General features: G+C 41.2%; 1 protein-coding gene across 1 annotated transcript; it reads left to right on the top strand.

Moving 5' to 3' along the window:
• The first annotated feature begins 6 nt into the window (after nucleotides 1-6).
• On the top strand, nucleotides 7-17,447 carry LOC141284387 (conserved oligomeric Golgi complex subunit 6-like). Its single transcript, XM_073817376.1, has 4 exons — nucleotides 7-34; nucleotides 14,782-14,925; nucleotides 16,960-17,031; nucleotides 17,385-17,447. Exons 2-4 carry the CDS (start codon nucleotides 14,785-14,787, stop codon nucleotides 17,445-17,447), a joined length of 276 nt encoding a protein of 91 aa, XP_073673477.1. The 5' UTR covers nucleotides 7-34; nucleotides 14,782-14,784.
• Nucleotides 17,448-20,340: the final 2,893 nt, after the last annotated feature.

Genomic DNA, 20,340 nt, shown 5'->3' with positions numbered 1-20,340 from the left:
CAAGATCCTGGAGACCAGGCTGGATAATGACAAGGTTTGGACAGTTTGTTCGCAGACTTGTTAAACTTGCAGTGCACCTGTCACATTTGCACGTATAATAATAATAATAATAATAATAATAATAATAAAAATCAAATAAACAACAATTCTGTATCATAATATTACCTTTTTTGGAGGGTGTTTTTGTAAGAAGAACCATGGAGTTCTTTACTGTGAAAGTAATGGTACACAGTAAATAATATTTAACTTGCGTCGTGTTCTGCATGTCAAATTTGGTTATGTTACAACATGGTAAATCTTCGGGGGTTGGACAAAAAAATGTAAACACCAGTTATTGTAAGGGTTAATATCATTATCTTTTCATTGTCTATATTCTATAGGTTGTATTTCAGTGTAAGATGGGTTCAGCAGTGTGTAGTAATAACCATGTCACCCATGGTTATTACTACACACTGCTGAACCCATCTTACACTGAAATTGTCAGACTTCCAAAAAGGGTAAATCATGAAAGCCTGTTTAGCAGGAGCGTCTGTAACTTTAACAGCCCAATTGTTTGGCATGGCAAACCAGTGGGTGAAAAGTGAATGATAGGGATTTTGTCCAAGCAACAAAGAACTACTGCAGCAAAGTGAAAGCAAACCTCAATAATCACACTGAAAAAGGTTCTGCAAAATCGACTACCAAGAACTTCGTAAATTCAACATCCAAAAATAAACTCATAACTGCTAAAAATGTAATCACAGACACTAATGCTAAAATGCGAAAAAAGATGGTGTCACGATAATGAAACCTGGACAGTTGGAGCACCAAGATGAACTTCAACATCCTCCCAGGCCAGCTCAGTCATATAATCAAACCACTGTGGATAGATTTGGAAGGAAAGTTTAAAAAACAAAACTTGTATGAATCTGTTCTAAGAAGGCTGAAAGTTGTATTAATAGCAAATTGTGGTAAAACACTAAAGAAATATTGCATGTTTCCCAGTTGTTCACATTATTTTGTCCAACCTAAGTAAGTAAAACATGCTGAAATTCATTTACTATGGTATTTATATGGTACTCCAAGTTACTTCAAAGAAAGCTACATTACTACCACAGTACATGTCCAAAATTTTATTTTTATGTATATATATTAAATAAAAAATGAGCGTTAATATTACTACATTGTTACAAATGTTCTATTAATCAGAGAATCTTTAAAAATGTATCATGTTTCCCGCAAAAAAATATTAAGGAGCACAACTGTTTTCAACATTGATAATCATAAGAAATATTTCATGAGCATTAGATCAGCATATTAGAATGATTTCTGAAGGGGCATAAACTATATTAAAATACAAAACAGTTATTTAAAATTGCAATAATGTTTCATGATACTGTTTTACTACTGTATTATTGATTAAATAAATGCAGCTTAAGAAACTTAAAAAACATCAGCTTTTGTCAGTAGTCTATATTAAACAACCATAGAATTGCCATACCATCATTGTCAATGGTGAAGGTGATTGCAGTAATATTATTTTGATCAGAACATACAGTGCCCTCCACTAATATTGGCACCCTTGGTAAATATGAGCAAAAGTGGTTGTGAAAATAAATCTGCTTAATTTATCCTTTTGATCTTTTACTCAAAAAATTCACAAAATTCTAACCTGTGTAGTGATTAGCTCAAATTTATAATGATTCAAATAATTAATCGAATCGAAAGATTCGAAACTTGATTAAATTAATTCAGAATTAATAGATTATGCTTCTTAACCGTTCGTCCAGCAAAGTGGTTAATTCAGTATACTGTATCAACTCAGCAAGGTTTATATTATGCTCCTGGCCAAGATCACAAATAAACCAAAATATTACATTAGGAAATTTTTAAAGCTGAGGCAGCTTGGATCTAAATACAGATAGAACTTTTGTGAACATAAAGTCAAGACACTTCTTTTAATGAAACAATGATTTATTGAACTACTCTAAGACACAAAACTAATCTACTAAGACACAAACACACACACACACACACACACACACACACACACACACACACACACACACACACACACACACATGTTGGGTTTACATGTTTTATGGGGACATTCCATAGGCGTAATGGTTTTTATACTGTACAAACCGTACTTTTTATCACCCTACACCTACCCTACACCTAAACCTAGCCCTCACAGGAGATTGTGCATACTTTTACTTCATCAAAAAAACTAATTGTGCATGATTTATAAGCCTGTTTCCTCATGGGGACCTGAGAAATGTCCCCACAAGGTCAAAATCTACTGGTATTCCTATCCTTGTGGGGACATTTGGTCCCCACAACGTGATGAATACCAGGTACACACACACACACACACACACACACACACACACACACACACACACACACACACACACACACACACACACACACACACGTTGGGTTTACATGTTTTATGGGGACATTCCATAGGCGTAATAGTTTTTATACTGTACAAACCGTACTTTCTATGGCCCTACACCTACCCTACACCTAAACCTACCCTACACCTAAACCTAGCCCTCACAGGAGATTGTGCACACTTTTACTTCCTCAAAAAAACTCATTGTGCATGATTTATAAACCTGTTTCCTCATGGGGACCTAAGAAATGTCCCCACAAGGTCAAAATCTACTGGTATTCCTATCCTTGTGGGGACATTTGGTCCCCACAACGTGATGAATACCAGGCACACACACACACACACACACACACACACACACACACACACACACACACACACACACACACACATTCGCACTTACACTCATACGGTTCCGGGGATGAGAAATTACTGAATTTAAGAGAACCCCAAAGTTCTAGTATTTCTTAACTAGTTCTTAGATCGCAACCTTAGAAAACCACAAAAGCAGAGATTTGACTTAACAATCTAGCACCAGGTTCAGCCAGAAAAGGGAGACCTTGTTTACTTGCGTTTGTGCCGGGAACGGGGATTCCCTCTGTGGGCTTGTCTTAGTAAAGATTCTGGTTGGTTGCTGGTCGGTCTTTGGATGACGTCTTTGGGGATCCTTTGGAGCTGAGGATTGGGTTGCTGGAGCCGGTCTTCGGTTGCCTGGTTACGCGGTTTGACGCGCTCGGAGCTCTTCTGTGTCGGAGTTGCGAGACTTTGAAGAGTTTGGCAGTCGCGAAGTTTCAGTTTGTTCTGTAGAGTTTTGATGGCACAATCACGTGCTTGGTCGAGCGAGCGCAGGTGAAAAGCACTCAAACCACGGCAGGCGGAAGACCAAAAGCGACGACGAAAGGCAATGGCAAAAGCCAATAGCAAAAAGCAAAGAACTATTAGAGTCATGGGTTTTTTAAGCAGGCCGCCTCAGTACGTCCCATGGTGCTATGATCCAATCGAATATTGCTGCGGGGCGGAGCCACGCCCCCTGGGCTGTACCTTGTGGCGCCTAACTTAAGATAATAAAATTCTCTGCACGTTCGTTATTAACCTCACTAAACTGTTGCAATGCATAAAATATACACAATATCAACTTCTCATTCATTTTGCTGTGTAGCATTCGTCAAGACCATTCAATCCGTATCAAACAAGGGTATATTTGTTTGCATGCTAATACATTTGATAACTTCCTTTCCCAAAGGCATACCTATAATGCATAGATTAAACTCCAACGATCACATAAAACACACCAAGCATATAAAAGAAAACATGAAAACATATGATACTGTTGCTCTAATAGCAATACTAATAAGTTGATTATCTCTTTAAAGATTGTCTTTGCGTGCTCTCAATTGAGAGACAGAGTGCGTTAGGAATGTCAGAGGAGGGAGACGGGATGTCCGAAAAGGTCACGAGAGTCACGCTGGACGGATCCTGTGCCCCTGCAGGCTCGTGTAAATCTGTCCTTTTACTGTTTATGTGATTGAAATTTATGTCAGGAGCAAACTCGGGAGCAAAAATTTATGTCTTAGACAAAGAGCGGTTTCTCCTCTCTGGATGCGCATGGTCGCGTTATCACTGTTTTAGTGTCCTGTGAATTACCGTTTTCCGGTGTTTCTGACATGGATTAATGTTAACCGGGCATGCTGGGTCAACACTAGGGAAGAGTAGTAGACTAGCTGGCGTCGTGTGGGTGTCTTGACTGATTTTTACGATCGACAACTGGTTGGGAGGGAAAAACTTTTTGATTCTCCTGGAATGTGGTGATTCGATCGTTATTTGCGATTTTGCGTAACCCAAAATCCTACACCATGTCATTGAAGTAAAACAATAGAACCTAGGGGTGAAATCTCATTATGAAATAAATGTTTTTCTCTAGTTCACGTTGGCCACTATTATTGGCATCCAATTATTGCAGCATCTTTTTCCCAAGGTAACAGTTCTGAGTTTTCTCCAACAATGTCTAATGAGTTTTGAGAACACCTGACAAGAGATCAGAGGCCATTCCTTCAAACAGAATCTCTCTAGATTCTCCAGAATCTCTCTCTTCCCAGCTTCATGTTGGTGCTTATTCTCTTCAGTTTCTATACAGGGTTCAGGTCAGGGAACTGGGATGACCATGGTAGAAGCTTCATTCTGTGCTCAGTGTAGGGCTGGACAATATATCGAACGATATTGTGAGACGCGTTTAATCAATGAAGCCGGTACTTTGATTAGTAGTATATAGTAATAGTATATCGTTCGATATATTGTCCAGCCCTAGCTCAGTGACACAATTTTGTGTTGGTTTGTTTTGGGTCATCGTCCTGCTGGAAGATGCAGCCATGGCCCATTATAAGATTTCTAACAGAGGCAATCGGGTTTTGATTTTGTATCTGCTGGTACTTGATAGAATCCATGAAGCCATGTATCTAAACAAGCTGTCCAGGACCTCCTGCAGAAAAATTACAACATTAAAGAACCAGCAGTATTTTTAACCGTGAGCATGGGGTACTTTTTTTTTTATCCCTGTCTGCACCAAAACCATCTGGAAGGTTAGCTGCCAAAAAGCTAATTTTTAGTTTCATCTGACCATAGAAGCCAGTCCTGTTTGAAGTTCCAATCATGTCTGACAATTGAATATGCTGGAGTTTGTTTTTGGGTGAGCCAGGAGGATTTTTTCTTGAAACCCTCTGAAACAACATGTGGTGATGTAGGGGCTGTTTGATCATTTTATTTTAGGCTTTCTGACCCCAAGAGTCAGGCTTTTCAGACTCCAACTGTGATCCTTGGAGAGTCCTTGGCCACTCAAACTCTCCTTCTTATCATGCATTAGGATGATATAGACACTAGGGATGTGCGGTATACCGGTACTGTGAAAATACCGGTATTTATTTTTTTTAAACGGTACAATATCAAAAGTTTGCTCAGTTCGGTTTTTCATCCGCTGTTCCGATTTTCACCACTATGCGGCAGTGTTCCGCAAACTGGCGTAAAACCGGCAAGCGTGATAACAGACAAACGGCAATGGATCACACAGATGAAACGCGCTCTGCAGCGGTCAAAGGAGCTAGCAAAAAAATGAAGACTGAAAAGATATGTATATGTGAACCCATTTTATTCAGTCCTAAAATCACAATCCAACCTGTATCCTCTACTCTGTTGGGTTTTTTGTTGTTGTTGTTGTTGTTGTTGTTGTTGTTGTTGCATTCTGGTTGCATTCACATTTTCTTTGTGATAAAGACTGAAAAAATGTGACCCTGGACCACAAAACCAGTCATAAGGTTACATTTTACAAAACTGAGGTGTATATATCATATGAAAGCTGAATAAATAAGCTTTCTATTGATGTATGGTTTGTTAGGATAGGACAATATTTGGCCGAGATACAACTATTTTAAAATCTGAAATCTAAGGGTGCAAAAAATCAAAATACTGAAAAAAAATCACCTTTAAAGTTGTCCAAATTAAGTTCTTAACAATGCATATTACTAATAAAAAATACATTTTGATATATTTATAGTAGGAATTTTACAAAAAATCTTCATGGAACATGATCTTTACTTAATTTCCTAACGATTTTTGGCATAAAAAAAAATCAATAATTTTGACCCATACAATGTATTTTTGGCTATTGCTTCAAATATACCCCAGCGACTTAAGACTGGTTTTGTGGTCCAGGGTCACATATATTAAGAGATTATTTTAATTAGATCTCTTCAGTTTTGTTTCTTCTAAAATCAAAATCGTAGTTTTTATTATTTTTTTGTAACAATTTCTTTGCACAGTTGTTCATAGAGTTTTCAATTCACCTATATTTGTCTGTTTCCTTTTTTTTTTTTTTTTTTTGTTTTTTACCTATGGTATCGATTTGGTATCGATACCAAGGTATTAGATCCTAGTATCGTACCGAAGTCAAAATTGTGGTATCGAGCCATCCCTAATAGACACACATCCTCTTCTAGGCAGATTTGTAACATCTTTAGTTGATTGGAACCTCCTAATTATTGCCCTGATGGTGGGAATGGGAGTTTTCAATGCTTTAGCTCTTTTCTTACAGCCACTTTCTATTTTGTGAAGCTCAACAAACTTGTTCTGCACATCAGAACTACATTCTTTGGTTTTACTTCTTTTGATGGATGATTAAGGGAATTTGGCTTTTGTGTTCCTTATATTTATAATCCTGTGAAACAGAAAGTCATGACTGGACAATTTTATACTCCTAGCCACCCTGGTGTGCTAAAAAATTGTAATATTAATGGGAATATACTTACTTAGACAGATTTTTAGGGGTGCCAATAATTGTGGCCAACGTGAACTAGAGAAAAACGTCTCTAGGTTACATATGTAACCTCAGTTCCCTGAGAATGGGGAACGAGACACTGCGTCTTCTAGAGGGCGCTTTGGGGAACGCTGCAGCGTGACTCGTGTCTGAAGAATACATAGTCGCTGCCGCTGCGTCACTACCGGGCGACCATAACATAAAAGAGGCGCCCGTGCAACACAATACATCTTCAATGTCTGAAGGTTATCGTCCGAAGCATGGCGAAAAGTCTAGAGGACGCAGTGTCTCGTTCCCTATTCTCAGGGAACTGAGGTTACATACGTAACCTAGAGACGTTCCCTTTTGAAGGGAACTCTCACTGCGTCCTCTAGAGGGCGCTTTGGGGAACGAATATACCCACGCTGCCATGCTGAGGGGAGTGCATGCTATGCCAGCGAGCACTAAGCAACAATTCTGAGAGGAATTGCCCCTACTAGGACGTGGTGACGGCTGTCAAAACGTTTTCCCCCACGGCCAGAGGCCTGAACTGTTACCCACCTACCTGGACTGGGTTAAAACCCTGGGCACAGCTCTAGGCTTGGAATTGGAATAATTCCTTCTGGGGGAAACAGCTAGGTTTCAAAGGAGACTAGACTTGTCAGAACAAGGAGCTTACCGCAACATAGGGCCTAGTTCCCTCAAGAACTGGCTCCCGTATGAGGGTAGCACACCTGTCCTGGGTCCGTTCAACAAGGGCCACTAGTAGTGGCGCGTCCTGATAGTGGATGGTCGGTAGATATCAACAGTGATATCTAGAGAGTTGAACCCAGGGGACCGGGGTTATAAGCCAGCTCCAATAAAATGGGAACGAGGCGAGGCGCGTGACCCATACCATAAAGGGTTTAAGGAAGAACCCAAGACTTGGTGGGAACTTACCACACACGTGGATTTAATAGAAGTGCCCCAGGTGTATGTGCACTTACCACTCTTGTGGATTTTAAGAAAGATGTCCAGGCAAAGCGTGGGACACTTATCGAAACGATCGGATTAAGGAGAGTGTTTTCCCAGGGGGTTTCACTACCAGCTCCATGCCGTCTAAAGAGATGGAAGAAGGGGATAACCCTGATGAGGGGACTGCCATGCTGCACCCTACTCCGGACAAAAGCTCGCGAGCTATCTGTCAACAGAGATAACCATGGAGCTGAGACCATCCTGTAATAGTGGACTATAGTAGAGAACAAATTCCTAACCCTGATCCACAGGGAGGATCGCCCTCCAGAAGGGGGCACTGCTCTCAGGGAACCCTTAATGAGAAGGGGGAGTGTGCACCGCCTGGTCCACATGACCTATATAAAGGTCAGGCAATCTCACGAAGGTGGGCTGGCGCTCATAGAGGACCCTTCAAAAGAAGGAGAGCTGTGTAACCCAACAGGAGCGAATGCTCTCACTGTCACCCTTCGTAGAGGGGAGCATTCATCCAGAATACAAGGCTGGAGAGTAAAAACCTGAAGTATGAAGGTCAGGCTCCTAACCCTAAAGCACAGGGAGGAAACTCGGCCACCAAGGAGTGGTGCTCTGATTTAGTGAACCCTTGAGAAAGGGGGGCACGCCAACGTCCTTGTAGAAGGTTTTAGTAACTCTCAAAGTCTACCCAGGGGAGACTCCCACCCTAAGAAGGGAGGAAGACTTTCCGCCCTGGGATGGTGCTCTGAAGGGAACCCTAGACTTAGGGGAGCTATAAGGTCAGTTCCAAAAACCCTGCGCACAGGGAGGAACGCGAGTTCTTATGCTCTAAAGCAGGGGTTCTCAACCTTTTTTGCGCCGGGGCCCACCTCCTTCTCGGGTCAATTTTGCAAGGCCCTCCTATGCCTGACATTTCCTTATTTCATTTTTTTAAACCTTTTTTTAATAACCAAAACATTTGTTTTGCCTTATTCTTCTACTGCATGTTATAAAAAACCTCAAACAAACAAACTTTAAATTAAAGCTGAATTTAAAAGAAAACCCTCTGCTCAGTTCTAACTTTTTAACATATATATATTAGGGGTGGAACGGTTCACAGAAGTCACGGTTCGGTTCGTACCTCGGTTCAGACGTCACGGTTCGGTATGATTTCGGTACAGTGGAGGGAAAAGCAAAACAAAAATGCAGAAGGCAATTAGATGTATTTCCACTCACATACCCAACAACCGCTGAACAACGGCAACACACAGTCCTCGTCTTTTCCACCACTCTCTCGCCTGTACTACTGTAACTGACTGGAAAAGCGAAGTTTTCCCAAACTTGCGATCTAAGGGGCCGTTCACATGTCGCGCCTAAAAACGCGTGAAAAACGCTAGGTGCGCTGCTTTCTTCCTGATCAACAAAGCGCTCGGGCGCTTGCGCTCCGGAAGCGTCTGCCGTTTCTAAGCAACCATCAGCTGCGCTCTAGCTCCAAGCCTATGCGTCTCCATGCATTGTTTCTTCTATTAGCGTCAAAATAATGGGGGCTTGACAAATCATAAAGTTCAGGAAATCCCTGGACCACAATGATGGACCGTCGAGCTGACAAAAAATTGCTGAGTGCCAGAGAATGTAGACGGGCTCTGATAGATCGCATACATAGGCGGAGCTCGGCTGCATCGACGCCAATCAGAGCTTCAGAGCTAAAGCGGGGCTAAATATTAGCTGTCCCTAAAGAACCCGCGTATCTAACAGTAGTTCCGCATTACATTAATTATTTTGCAGGCAAGTTTTTTTTTTTTTTTCATACCGTGTATTCTCCGTTTAAATTCATGCACCGAACCGTGACCCCCGTACCGATTCGGTTCGAAACGAATACATGTACCGTTCCACCCCTAATATATATACATATACAGGTTTAAAGCTCCTGAATTCTTTAATTCAGACATTCTTTACAACTTCAGTGTACTTTTTCTTAAGTAAGTGAACCTGCCAAACAGAACAACAGGGAGATGCCAAGATTCCACTCACTAAACCTGTCCATTTGAACTGGATTGAATGAATATCTACTGTTTGTATCCATTATAAAATATACATACAAATGAAACATACAAAATACAAAATGCAAATCCATTCTGAATCTGTTGATGCTGGTGCTTATATGTGCATAAACACCACTGACCCTCACAAGATCCACCTCTATGGGTGAGCATTCATTATAAAACACTCACAAGACATTCATATTGACAACTATGCAAATATTTTGAAATTTCACGCAAAAATATAAGGATCAGAGCCCCGAAAGCATGAATAGTTTGTGAATCAATAGCGGACTAACAGCGGAATAGCGTGCCTAGACTCCGATGTGTCATACATTACGTGCAAGTCCGTTACCATTACTCTGATCGTCTTTACCTTCAAATTAGCGCAAGGGTTTGTTTCATGCAACCAAGAGATGAAGTAGAGACCTGTTTCCCCACGGGGTATAGGTTACTTTTATGCGGGCTTTTGCTGGCGGGAGTGGGGGACAAAACATGAATGTCGCGGGCGGAACGGGACGAAATAACATACATTGATTTCTGCGGGACCCGGCGGGCGCGGGAAAAAAAAATCCGTCCCTTGAAGAGTATGTGAGCGGAGCGGAGCGCGGAGTGAAGCGGTGTGTTCTCTACTATAGTCCACTATAGTCGTGGTTTTCACTCGCTCCAAGAGCGCTCCATCATGAGAACAATTCACGCCAACTGTCCGTAATAATACTGCATATTAAGCAAGAATTCACATGTTAAACATATTTACCTACCTTGATAGAGATGGATCACGCAAATTAGAAAGAATGTGAAGGTTATGATGACGGCAAAAGACATGAGCGGTAAATTATAGTTCAAAAGGAATTAGTTTGTTCCTTCTAGATAGGCTACTGAATATTTTTAGGTGAACACTTATTCACAAGCAATGCATTGAAACAAATGTAATGGTATCTGATTTCGAATGAGCAGAAATAACTACGATGAAAACGTAGTCTTATTTTCATTACAAACTTTGCACTGCAGAAAGCAGAAATTATACTCTTTTAATGCTGACAGTGTTATTAGTTTGGCATGTGGTAGGAACATAGTTTGCACAGTAGTGTTCCAAACTCTCTTGTTATTTTATTTTACCATTTTTTGTGTTTAATTAATATATGTTATGAACAGGACTGTTATATTTCAAACATACTGAATTTTTTTGATGCGGAGCGGTGTTTCTGATATCAGTGAGCGAGGAGTGGAGCGGGAGCGGTAAATAATGAACCCGGAGCGGAGTGATTATTAAATGCACGGAGCGCGGAGGGGAAAATGTTGCCGCTCCACTCCGCTCACATATGGTACCTTGCAGGTATCTAATGACGCTTGCGTGCATCAGTTAGAAGTTTTGAGCCGCCGTTCAGTCTGTATTTAACAGTGCGATGAGGCTTGCTGCGCCGAGTCCAAAGCAATCCATCACAGAACACGAAAGAGGCGTGCTTTGATCATTTTAGGATACTATTTAAATTAATTTTAAGCCATCTCGCGGCCCACCTGGAGGATCACTGAGGCCCACTAGTGGGCCGCGGCCCACCGGTTGAGAATCCCTGCTCTAAAGGACCCCTTCCTCAGAAAGGGGAGCACTGTTTTGGTTTTGCCTTAAAGAATTCTGGGTAGCTCCAGAATTAAGTCATGAGGACAGCTTCCTATCCCTGAGATCAGAGGGAAAAAACATCCTATGATTTAACACTTCGTAAAAACCTTTCCTCGAAAAGGGAAGTGAAATGAGGCCTGAGGAGCGAGAATTGATCCTAAGGTGTCAGCTTTCTGAAGTGTTTTGTCACCGAAGGATGCTCAAGCCCTCTCACAGAGAGGGAGGCATTCATCAGCCTGGGTGTAGATTCTACATCAAGCACTACCCCAGCCCTCAGGCTAGAATGAGGTGGCTTGAGACGAGTCACAGAGTGACGCTCAGTTAAATAAAACCCTTTCCGCAGAAAGGGGAGCGTTCACCAAAGTAAACTGGAATCATGACCCAAAACTGGAAAGTGATCACCAGGTGGTGCTCAATTAAAACCTTTTCCGCAGAAAAAGGGAGCATCCATAGCCGCTCCGAGTCTGCAGCGAGCACTTCCCCCGCCCTCAGGCATATTATAAAAAAGGGGGTGGCCTTCTGGCACTCCTATTTAAGCGAACTCCTGTCTCAACAGGTTGAAGAAGCTCTGTTTCCATGGAAACCAGGAGCTAAAAGAGGAAGTTCCTCTGGGTCACCTACACAGGGTGCAGCGGAATCCTGTAGTTCACTTAGGAGAGGACACGATTTGGATCCTCGTACGCAGGATAGGGCAATCCTAAAAACGCATTTTTAAGATGCTTACCTAGGTGAAGGGAAAAAAATTCCCTTGCTTTGTTTAACCACTGAAGGGGGGAAACCTGATCTGTAGGCTGTCCCTGCTGGACGAAGTGTTGTGCAGACGAACACCACCATGCGACCAGAGGGAGGGGTGCTTCGTTGAATTATCAGTATTCCTTCCTAAGGAATAAACACAACACGCAACCTAACCCTGCAGGCCACACGCCCATCCACCCAAGGGGGCGCTATTAGGGACTTATGTTCCTGCCTCGTCAGGACATAAAGCCTAAAATAGGCCTGCAAAGGACAGCGTTAAACATGCCAAGGGCAATCCTAAGAAAGCAACTTAGGGAGCTTACCTTGAAGAGGACAGAAGTCCTATGTCTAACATATGCTGTAAGGGTGGTTTACCGCACGGCCTGTGGCGTGGAGAGGGCGAACACTGCCGTAACCTTAATCCGTAGGATCAGAGGGGGGGCATCCGCCGTAGACTTGTCATATTTTTCTGTGAAGAAAAGACACAATACACAGGCCTGAGACAGTATGAAGTTCCTTTTTCTTTATAAAATGAAAAAATGGATCGTACTCACCCATAAGAACACCCTGCGCGTTGAAAAGGCGGGTTTCCCTAGAAGGTTCCAGACCATCAGTAAATTAGGGTTCTATACAGACAGAACCACCAAAGAACATCATAGGTCTGGGGAGTGTGCAGGAAGTCCCGATGGAGACAGGGGAATTAATATGGTGGCCAGACTGGACAGAGGGAAGGCAGAAGGTTTACGTATTGCTTTGATCCCTGCGAGAATGTTGTCTCGCCTGGATCACTTCCCTCAAGTCCTGTCTGCCACCCCTCGACCTGCGTCGCCTCCTAGACCTACCCGCAGGCGGAGGAGGGGCGCGGGCCGCAACACTAGCCTTCTGCACTCGCCTCTGTTCCTCAGAAGGAGACGGAGCAGGACCCCTGTGATGTTTGGTCTGAGACCTGGACCTTCGAGGAATAAAAGACTTGAAGGCAGCTGAGCGCGTCTTCGCTTCTCTGAACTTTTCGACCACCGTCTCGACGGAGGCACCAAAAAGCTCAGATGGCGAAACCGGCGCGTCGAGAAGAAAGCCCTTCTCTTTCCTCCCGACATCAGCCAGGTTCACCCACAGATGTCTCTCCGTAACCACCATAGCCCCCATAGCCCTACCCATATGGGTAGCGGCCTGCTTGGTGGTACGAAGAGCAAGATCTGTGGTGCGACGGAGCTCAGCCACCTGGTCAGGGGACAGTCCCTGACCTTTGTCCAGGCCTTTCAGCAGATCGGCCTGGTAGGCTTGAAGCACTGCCATGGTGTGCAATGCACCCACCGCCTGACCTGCTGCTGCATACGCTTTGCCATTCAACCGAGATGTTACTTGCAGGGCCGGAGAAGGCAAAGAGGGAGCCTTTAGAGAGGATGCCTGCCCCGTGGAGAGGTAGCAGGCTAGCGTCTCTTCAACAGGGGGCATCCTCTCATAGCCGTGGTCGCGCATCCCTTCGATGTTAGCATAGTTCGCCATAGACGAACTATGGACGCGGGACGAATACGGCTTCCTCCAGACCTTCTCGATCTCTACATGAAGATCGGGAAGGAATGGGAGGCTCACTGGAGCTGGGTGGTTATGGCCTGAAAGATAGCGCTCGTCGAGGCGACACTACCCTTCTAGCCCGCTTCCACGACAAGTCAAGCCTGGCCGTGGCGCGGTCCATAACCTCCAACAGCTCTTCTTATGCAGGGCAGGTAGGCTGAGAGGATTCAGCCTCAGCCTCTTCATCCATCTCTAGCTCTTCCTGCTCTTCTTGGGTGGAACCCAAAAGAGCACTCGCTCCCGGATCTGATGATGTCAGGGATAAAGCGTCATCATCAGCTAGGAGTCTATCATCGTCTCTGGCTGGCGAGTAAGAAAGGGAAAGTCCCCTTTCAAGCTCGTCAGCCAGTTCCACTTGCGAACCCCACGAGCTCAGTCTCCTCCGTGCCTCGGCAGCTGCAGGACCCGAACCGCGAGGGGCAAGAGGACGCTCATCTTTCCTCAGAAAGAGAGACAGACGAGACCGGAGCTTTTTCATAGAAAAACGCTCGCAATGAACACACGATGCCCCCTCAAGGACATCGCGTGCGTGCTCTTCGCCCAAACAAAATACGCAAAGATCATGTGTGTCATCAGGCGTCAAATAACGAGGACACGGATCAACACACCTCTTAAACGATTTGCTAGTGCTCGCCATGATAGTAGTTAAAGAAAGGATTCTTACCGTTTCTTTCCAATGCACTCTCAGACAAAGAAAGCTGAAGATGTATTGTGTTGCACGGGCGCTTCTTTTATGTTATGGTCGCCCGGTAGTGATGCAGCGGCAGCGACCGCGGTGACGTCATACACTGGCGCCGGCCATTTCATGTAGTTTTTCTATGTATTCTTCAGACACGAGTCACGCTGCGGCGTTCCCCAAAGCGCTCTCTAGAGGACGCAGTGAGAGTTCCCTTCGAAAGGGAACATTTATTTCATAATGAGAAATCCCCCCATTTTCCATCGTTTTACTTCAATGAAAGGTTAGAATTTTGTGAATTTTTCAAATGAAAGATCTAAAGGATAAACAATGCAGATTTATTTTCAGTCACCTTTGCTCATATTTACTAAGGGTGCCAATATTAGTGGAGGGCACTGTATATATTTTGTAAATGCAATTATGTCATGTGATGTTCGTAGGCAACATGCAGTTGATGAGATCTCAGTCAAGATCTCAGTGAAGATCTTGTTGCCTTACGTATTATTTTTTATTTTTTTTGTCTCTTTCTAGGAGATGCTGGAAGCGTTGAAATCTCTCTCTGTGTTTTTCACTGAGAACAGTCTGAGAACCAGGAGGAACCTCCGAGGAGACATTGAGAGACGCAGCCTGTCCATCAATGAAGAGTTTGTACGGATATTTAAAGAAGTGAAGGAGGTAAATCTACAATTTCTTTACAACAGTTAAAAAATTATTAATAAAAATACAGCTAAAAAATAATTTTGTTACATTACATAAAATGCCTGCGAGACTTTTTTTAGTGATCTCTCATTTTACAACGTACAGTTGTGGCCAAAAGTTTTGAGAATGACAAATATTAGTTTTCACAAAGTTTGCTGCTCAACTGCTTTTAGATCTTTGTTTCATTTGTTTCTGTGATGTACTGAAATATAATTACAAGCACTTCATACATTTCAAAGGCTTTTATCGACAATTACATGACATTTATGCAAAGAGTCAGTATTTGCAGTATTGGCCCTTCTTTTTCAGGACCTCCGCAATTCGACTGGGCATGCTCTCAATCTGGGCCAAATCCTAACTGATAGCAACCCATTCTTTCATAATCACTTCTTGGAGTTTGTCAGAATTAGTGGGTTTTTGTTTGTCCACCCGCCTCTTGAGGATTGACCACAAGTTTTAAGATCTGGGGAGTTTCCAGGCCATGGACCCAAAATGTCAACGTTTTGGTCCCCCAAACAACTTAGTTATGGCACGGTGCTCCATCGTGCTGGAAAATGCATTGTTCTTCACCAAACTGTTGTTGGATTGTTGGAAGAAGTTGCTGTTGGAGGGTGTTTGGTACCATTCTTTATTCATGGCTGTGTTTTTGGGCAAAATTGAGAGTGAGCCCACTCCCTTGGATGAGAAGCAACCCCACACATGAATGATTTCAGGATGCTTTACTGTTGGCATGACACAGGACTGATGGTAGCGCTCACCTTTTCTTCTCCGGACAAGCCTTTTTCCAGATGGCCCAAACAATCGGAAAGAGGCGACATCGGAGAATATGACTTTGCCCCAGTCCTCAGCAGTCCATTCGCCATACTTTTTGCAGAAGATCAATCTGTCCCTGATGTTTTTTTTTGTAGAGAAGTGGCTTCTTTGCTGCCCTTCTTGACACCAGGCCATCTTCCAAAAGTCTTCGCCTCACTGTGCGTGCAGATGTGCTCACACCTGCCTGCTGCCATTCCTGAGCAAGCTCTGCACTGGTGACACTCCGATCCCGCAGCTGAATCCTCTTTAGGAGACGATCCTTAGGAAACGCTTGCTGGACTTTCTTGGACGCCCTGAAGCCTTCTTAACAATGCAGTGGAAAGTTTTTTTTCGGGATTAAGTTAATTTTCATGGCAAAGAAGGACTATGCAATTCATCTGATCACTCTTCACAACATTCTGGAGTATATGCAAACTGCTATTATAAAAACTTAAGCAGCAACTTTTCCAATTTCCAATATTTATGTAATTCTCAAAACTTTTGGCCACGACTGTACATTCTAATCAAATTTTACTATACTCAAGCTTACACTGAAAACTATTTGGTTTAGGTTGGTAAGATTTTTTTTTTTTTTATTAATAGCTTAATTTAATAAGGACACATTCAATTTATCAAAAGTGACAGTAAAGACTTTTACATTGTTGCTGTAAGTATATATATTTCGAATAAATGCTGTATTAAACTCTATTTATAAAAAAATATATCAAGAAATAAATAACATTTTACAGTATATTACAATAGAAATCAAATAACTAAATCAAAGGTAAAGAACTAAAATTACTAAAACTGAAATAAATATAAATTAAAGCTAAATTGAATAGAAAAAAATAGTATATCAGTATACAGTATATTTAACTAGCACAGGGGTAGGCAAGTTCCGCTGCTGTGGCGCAATGACTTTACCAATCAGCGATTGACTCTTTAACTTAGAAAGTGGGATTATTCCACCATATTGCACGTTGCAGTTTCTCCCATTCATAAATATAGGAGTGAACAGTTTTTGTATTTCTATAGTCTTTGTTGATACTAACATAACACTGTCGCTTTGGAGAAAAGCCTGTGACTAAATGTAAACATGATTTTGTTGAGGTGGCTTACACAATAAACTTTGCTTAATTTGCATCTAACTCAGTAGTGAATTTCTGCTGCAATGTAGGTCTCATCCTTAGAGTTTTTGAGTATGTATTTTTTCTTCAGGAATTAGAGGGCGTTCATGAAGATGTTCAAGCCATGAGCTCCTGCTGTGAAGAAATGACCAACAGGTTGAAGGTAATTATGCAATTATTTAGCACATAAATGCATTTGTTTTTTGTGATTGTTTTTATTTGAAATAATAACATTACAGTGCTTGAATGACAGCGTAAATACTAGGGGAAAAAAACACATTGATCGAGTACAGTGAATAATACTTCAGGGTAATTTAAGCAGATAAATACATTTATATGCATATTTCTCTTGTGAAAAATCATGGTTCTGTACTGTTTCAGAGCTAAAGCTCGTTGGCTATTTAAAAAAACATGAAAGGCATTTCAAGGGTTTGAAAAAGATATTTGAATTTATATAGCTGAAGGGCCAACATATTTTTTTCTGTTACTCAGCTATCATGTTTTTTGTGTCAACAGGCAGCCAAAGAACAAACCCAGGATTTAATTGTGAAAACCAACAAACTTCAGGGAGAGAAGTGAGTCTGATATAAGGCTTTAAGGTATTTGACTGATATGAGGTTTTCAGAGCTGATCTGAAAAGAGGGTTTGCTTATTGCACAAATTTAAGCAATATCAAAAGTCCCATTGCTGTTGCACTAAATATCATATAGAATACTACTTATATTCTATATACACAAACCTACATGTACAGCTAATGAAATATACACAAAATTGTTGTTAGTTCATTCAAATAAATTGTTAAATTATGTTAAAAGAACATTACTCTAATAAATTGAAATTGTGCATTATCTGATGTTAACTTTAAATTAGCCAAGCTGATAATGCCTACAGTGTATAGCTATAGAGTATGGTCCGTGTACGTTTTATTCATTTGATTTTCAATTTGAAACGAAATAAGCAGTAACAAGAAAACGGCTCCTTTATTAGTTTTTTCATTTGTGCAGAAAACGAAAAAATGAGATTTCGGCTCGATTTTTCGTTTTTTGGTTCACGGGTAGAAAACGGATAAACGACTTCACAATTCTTTTTCCACATGTGGGCGGTCACGAGACGCCCCTTTATGCCGATTGGTCAACCAAATCTGGACCGGTGACGCCATCCGTTGTTCGTTCAACAAAATAAAAGACCATTATTTATTTATTTTCATTCTTTTGCAGTCTTTAAAACAACAAACATACAAGTGAAATAACATTAATTACATCAAAATATAATGTAATATAACTAAAAATATTATGATATAATAAAATTGGAAATGCAATTAGAAAATCACATGTACATAAGAAGTACAAATAGTTACAAATTATTCAAACAATAGATTTAAGGCTTTAAAATAATTTACAGTTCGTGTCGCGTTATTTCTTGATTCTTTTAACGATTGCATACCTGGCTGTTTCTATTAAAATGAAAGTCTACAAGATGATAGTCCTCTGACTGGGCTTTCTTCTGTTCAAACTAACTCGTTTCACAGAAATATTTATTTCATAAATATTAATCTGCACCCAGCATGTTTTATTTTGCTGTATGGTTTATAATATGCGGTACCCAGACAGCGCAAAGAACAACAGATCAATGTTCAGTCAAGCGTGAATACACAGCAGTCATAACTTTTCTTTTAGACATTATGCTCAGTTTTGGATAAGAGATGGCAAGTGCAAATACTGTAATGCAAATCGACTGAAGGTACCGAGGGTGGAGAATTTAATTTTTACTGCACTGTATATCATAGCCACAGGAACGTTTCATTTCGCCAGGATTTAAGTTATTATAAGTGTGCACAGCCTTGATGCTTAAGTAAAATGTTGATATCAGCTAGATAAAAAATAACGCTTTAAAAAAGTCGCTTTTCACTGTGTTCGGCCATTTAACGATTAAATTACTTGCCCACCGCCCCACCGTCGTTTTTTATTGAAATATTATATAGAAATAATTTTTATAGAAATAATATCAAGGTAGTTCAGCGGGACAACAGACAATCGTCTGCTTCATAGCACGAGCAACAGCGCACGAGACGAGTGATTGACAGGACCATAGCGGAGGCAGAAGCACAAGAACACAAAGTGAGCTTTTGTTAATTAAGAAAAAAATATAGGTGCCTGTAGGTAATATACATATACCGATATAGCCACAGGAACGTTTTATTTTGCTGAGATTTAAGTTAAATGTGCACAGCCTGCTTAAGCAAAATGGTGATCAATAGCTAGATAATAATAACACTTAATTGGTCACCTGCTGGGTGGGCCCAGGGAAATAAAATACTAGGCTAGAGTTAAAAAAAAATTAAAAAAAAATGTTTAAACAAAAAAACCCTGTCATTTTATACTGTATTATATATTTACACTGGATCACCAACTTAGTACATTTTTTAATCTACAATAAAAAAAAATCTTACTTGATAACCAAATGTAATGGAAGAAGACTAAAATAATGTGCTCATCAGATAACACTGTATAGAGCTATATATATGTTATCTATCTATCTATCTATCTATCTATCTATCTATCTATCTATCTATCTATCTATCTATCTATCTATCTATCTATCTATCTATCTATCTATCTATCTATCTATCTATCTATCTATCTATCTATCTATCTATCTATCTATCTTAATCGTCGTGTCAATCATCTTGCTGAATCACTCGTCTCGTGCGCTGTTGCTCGTGCTGTATGAAGCGGATTGTCTGTTGTCCCGCTGAACTACATTGATATTATTTCTAAAAAAAAATGATTTCTTTATAACATTTCTATAAAAAACGAAAGGTGGGGCGGTGGACAATTAATTTAATCGGCGGATGGCGGAACACCGTGAAACACCGACTTTGCAAGCCTAAGCGTTATTTTTTATCTAGCTGATCAACATTTTACTTAAGCATCAAGGCTGTGCACACTTACAGATCTGGCCATTAAAAATGCGTCTATTTTCACGCGGCAGCCTGCAATTCGGCACGCGTGGGCACGCGTCCTACCGCAGCGGCTTTTTTTGATTTTTTTACAACGTTGTTGCACTTCATATAATATCCACCAGGTGGCGCAAGGAACAACATTCTGTAGCCAAACACCATGGCCAGCTCTAGGGGGCGTTGGTCACAAATACCAGTACAATAGTTCAATGATTCCTCTTTCCTGAAATTATGGTTCAAACCAATAGCAAAAAGATAGCCTATTCATAAGCAGGTGCAGTTGTATTGTTATTTTGTTTTCTTTCTTTGTTTTCCTGACGAACATTTATTAGACTGCATCGGAAATAGAAATGTTAATTTCAGTTATTTTATTTTTCCAACCGACAACTGACGTAAACCGCTAAATTCGTTTTCAGGGATTAATTATACACAAGCAAGAAGCAGCATAAACATCAGAACCTCACGCGCAGAGCTTATGCACAGAGAAAAACCCAATAAACCTATATATAATAA

This window comes from Garra rufa, chromosome 14 (assembly GCF_049309525.1).
Source record: "Garra rufa chromosome 14, GarRuf1.0, whole genome shotgun sequence".
Lineage (NCBI taxonomy): Eukaryota > Metazoa > Chordata > Actinopteri > Cypriniformes > Cyprinidae > Garra > Garra rufa.
Note: the sequence above shows the minus strand (reverse complement) of the source record. Positions and strands in the feature narration are given on the sequence as shown.

Coding starts and splice junctions, on each gene's coding strand:
- LOC141284387 (XM_073817376.1), top strand. CDS start 14,785: ATGCTGGAAGCGTTGAAATCTCTCTCTGTGTTTTTCACTGAGAACAGT. Junction 14,926..16,959: donor TATTTAAAGAAGTGAAGGAG/GTAAATCTACAA, acceptor TTTTTTCTTCAG/GAATTAGAGGGCGTTCATGA. Junction 17,032..17,384: donor AAATGACCAACAGGTTGAAG/GTAATTATGCAA, acceptor TTGTGTCAACAG/GCAGCCAAAGAACAAACCCA.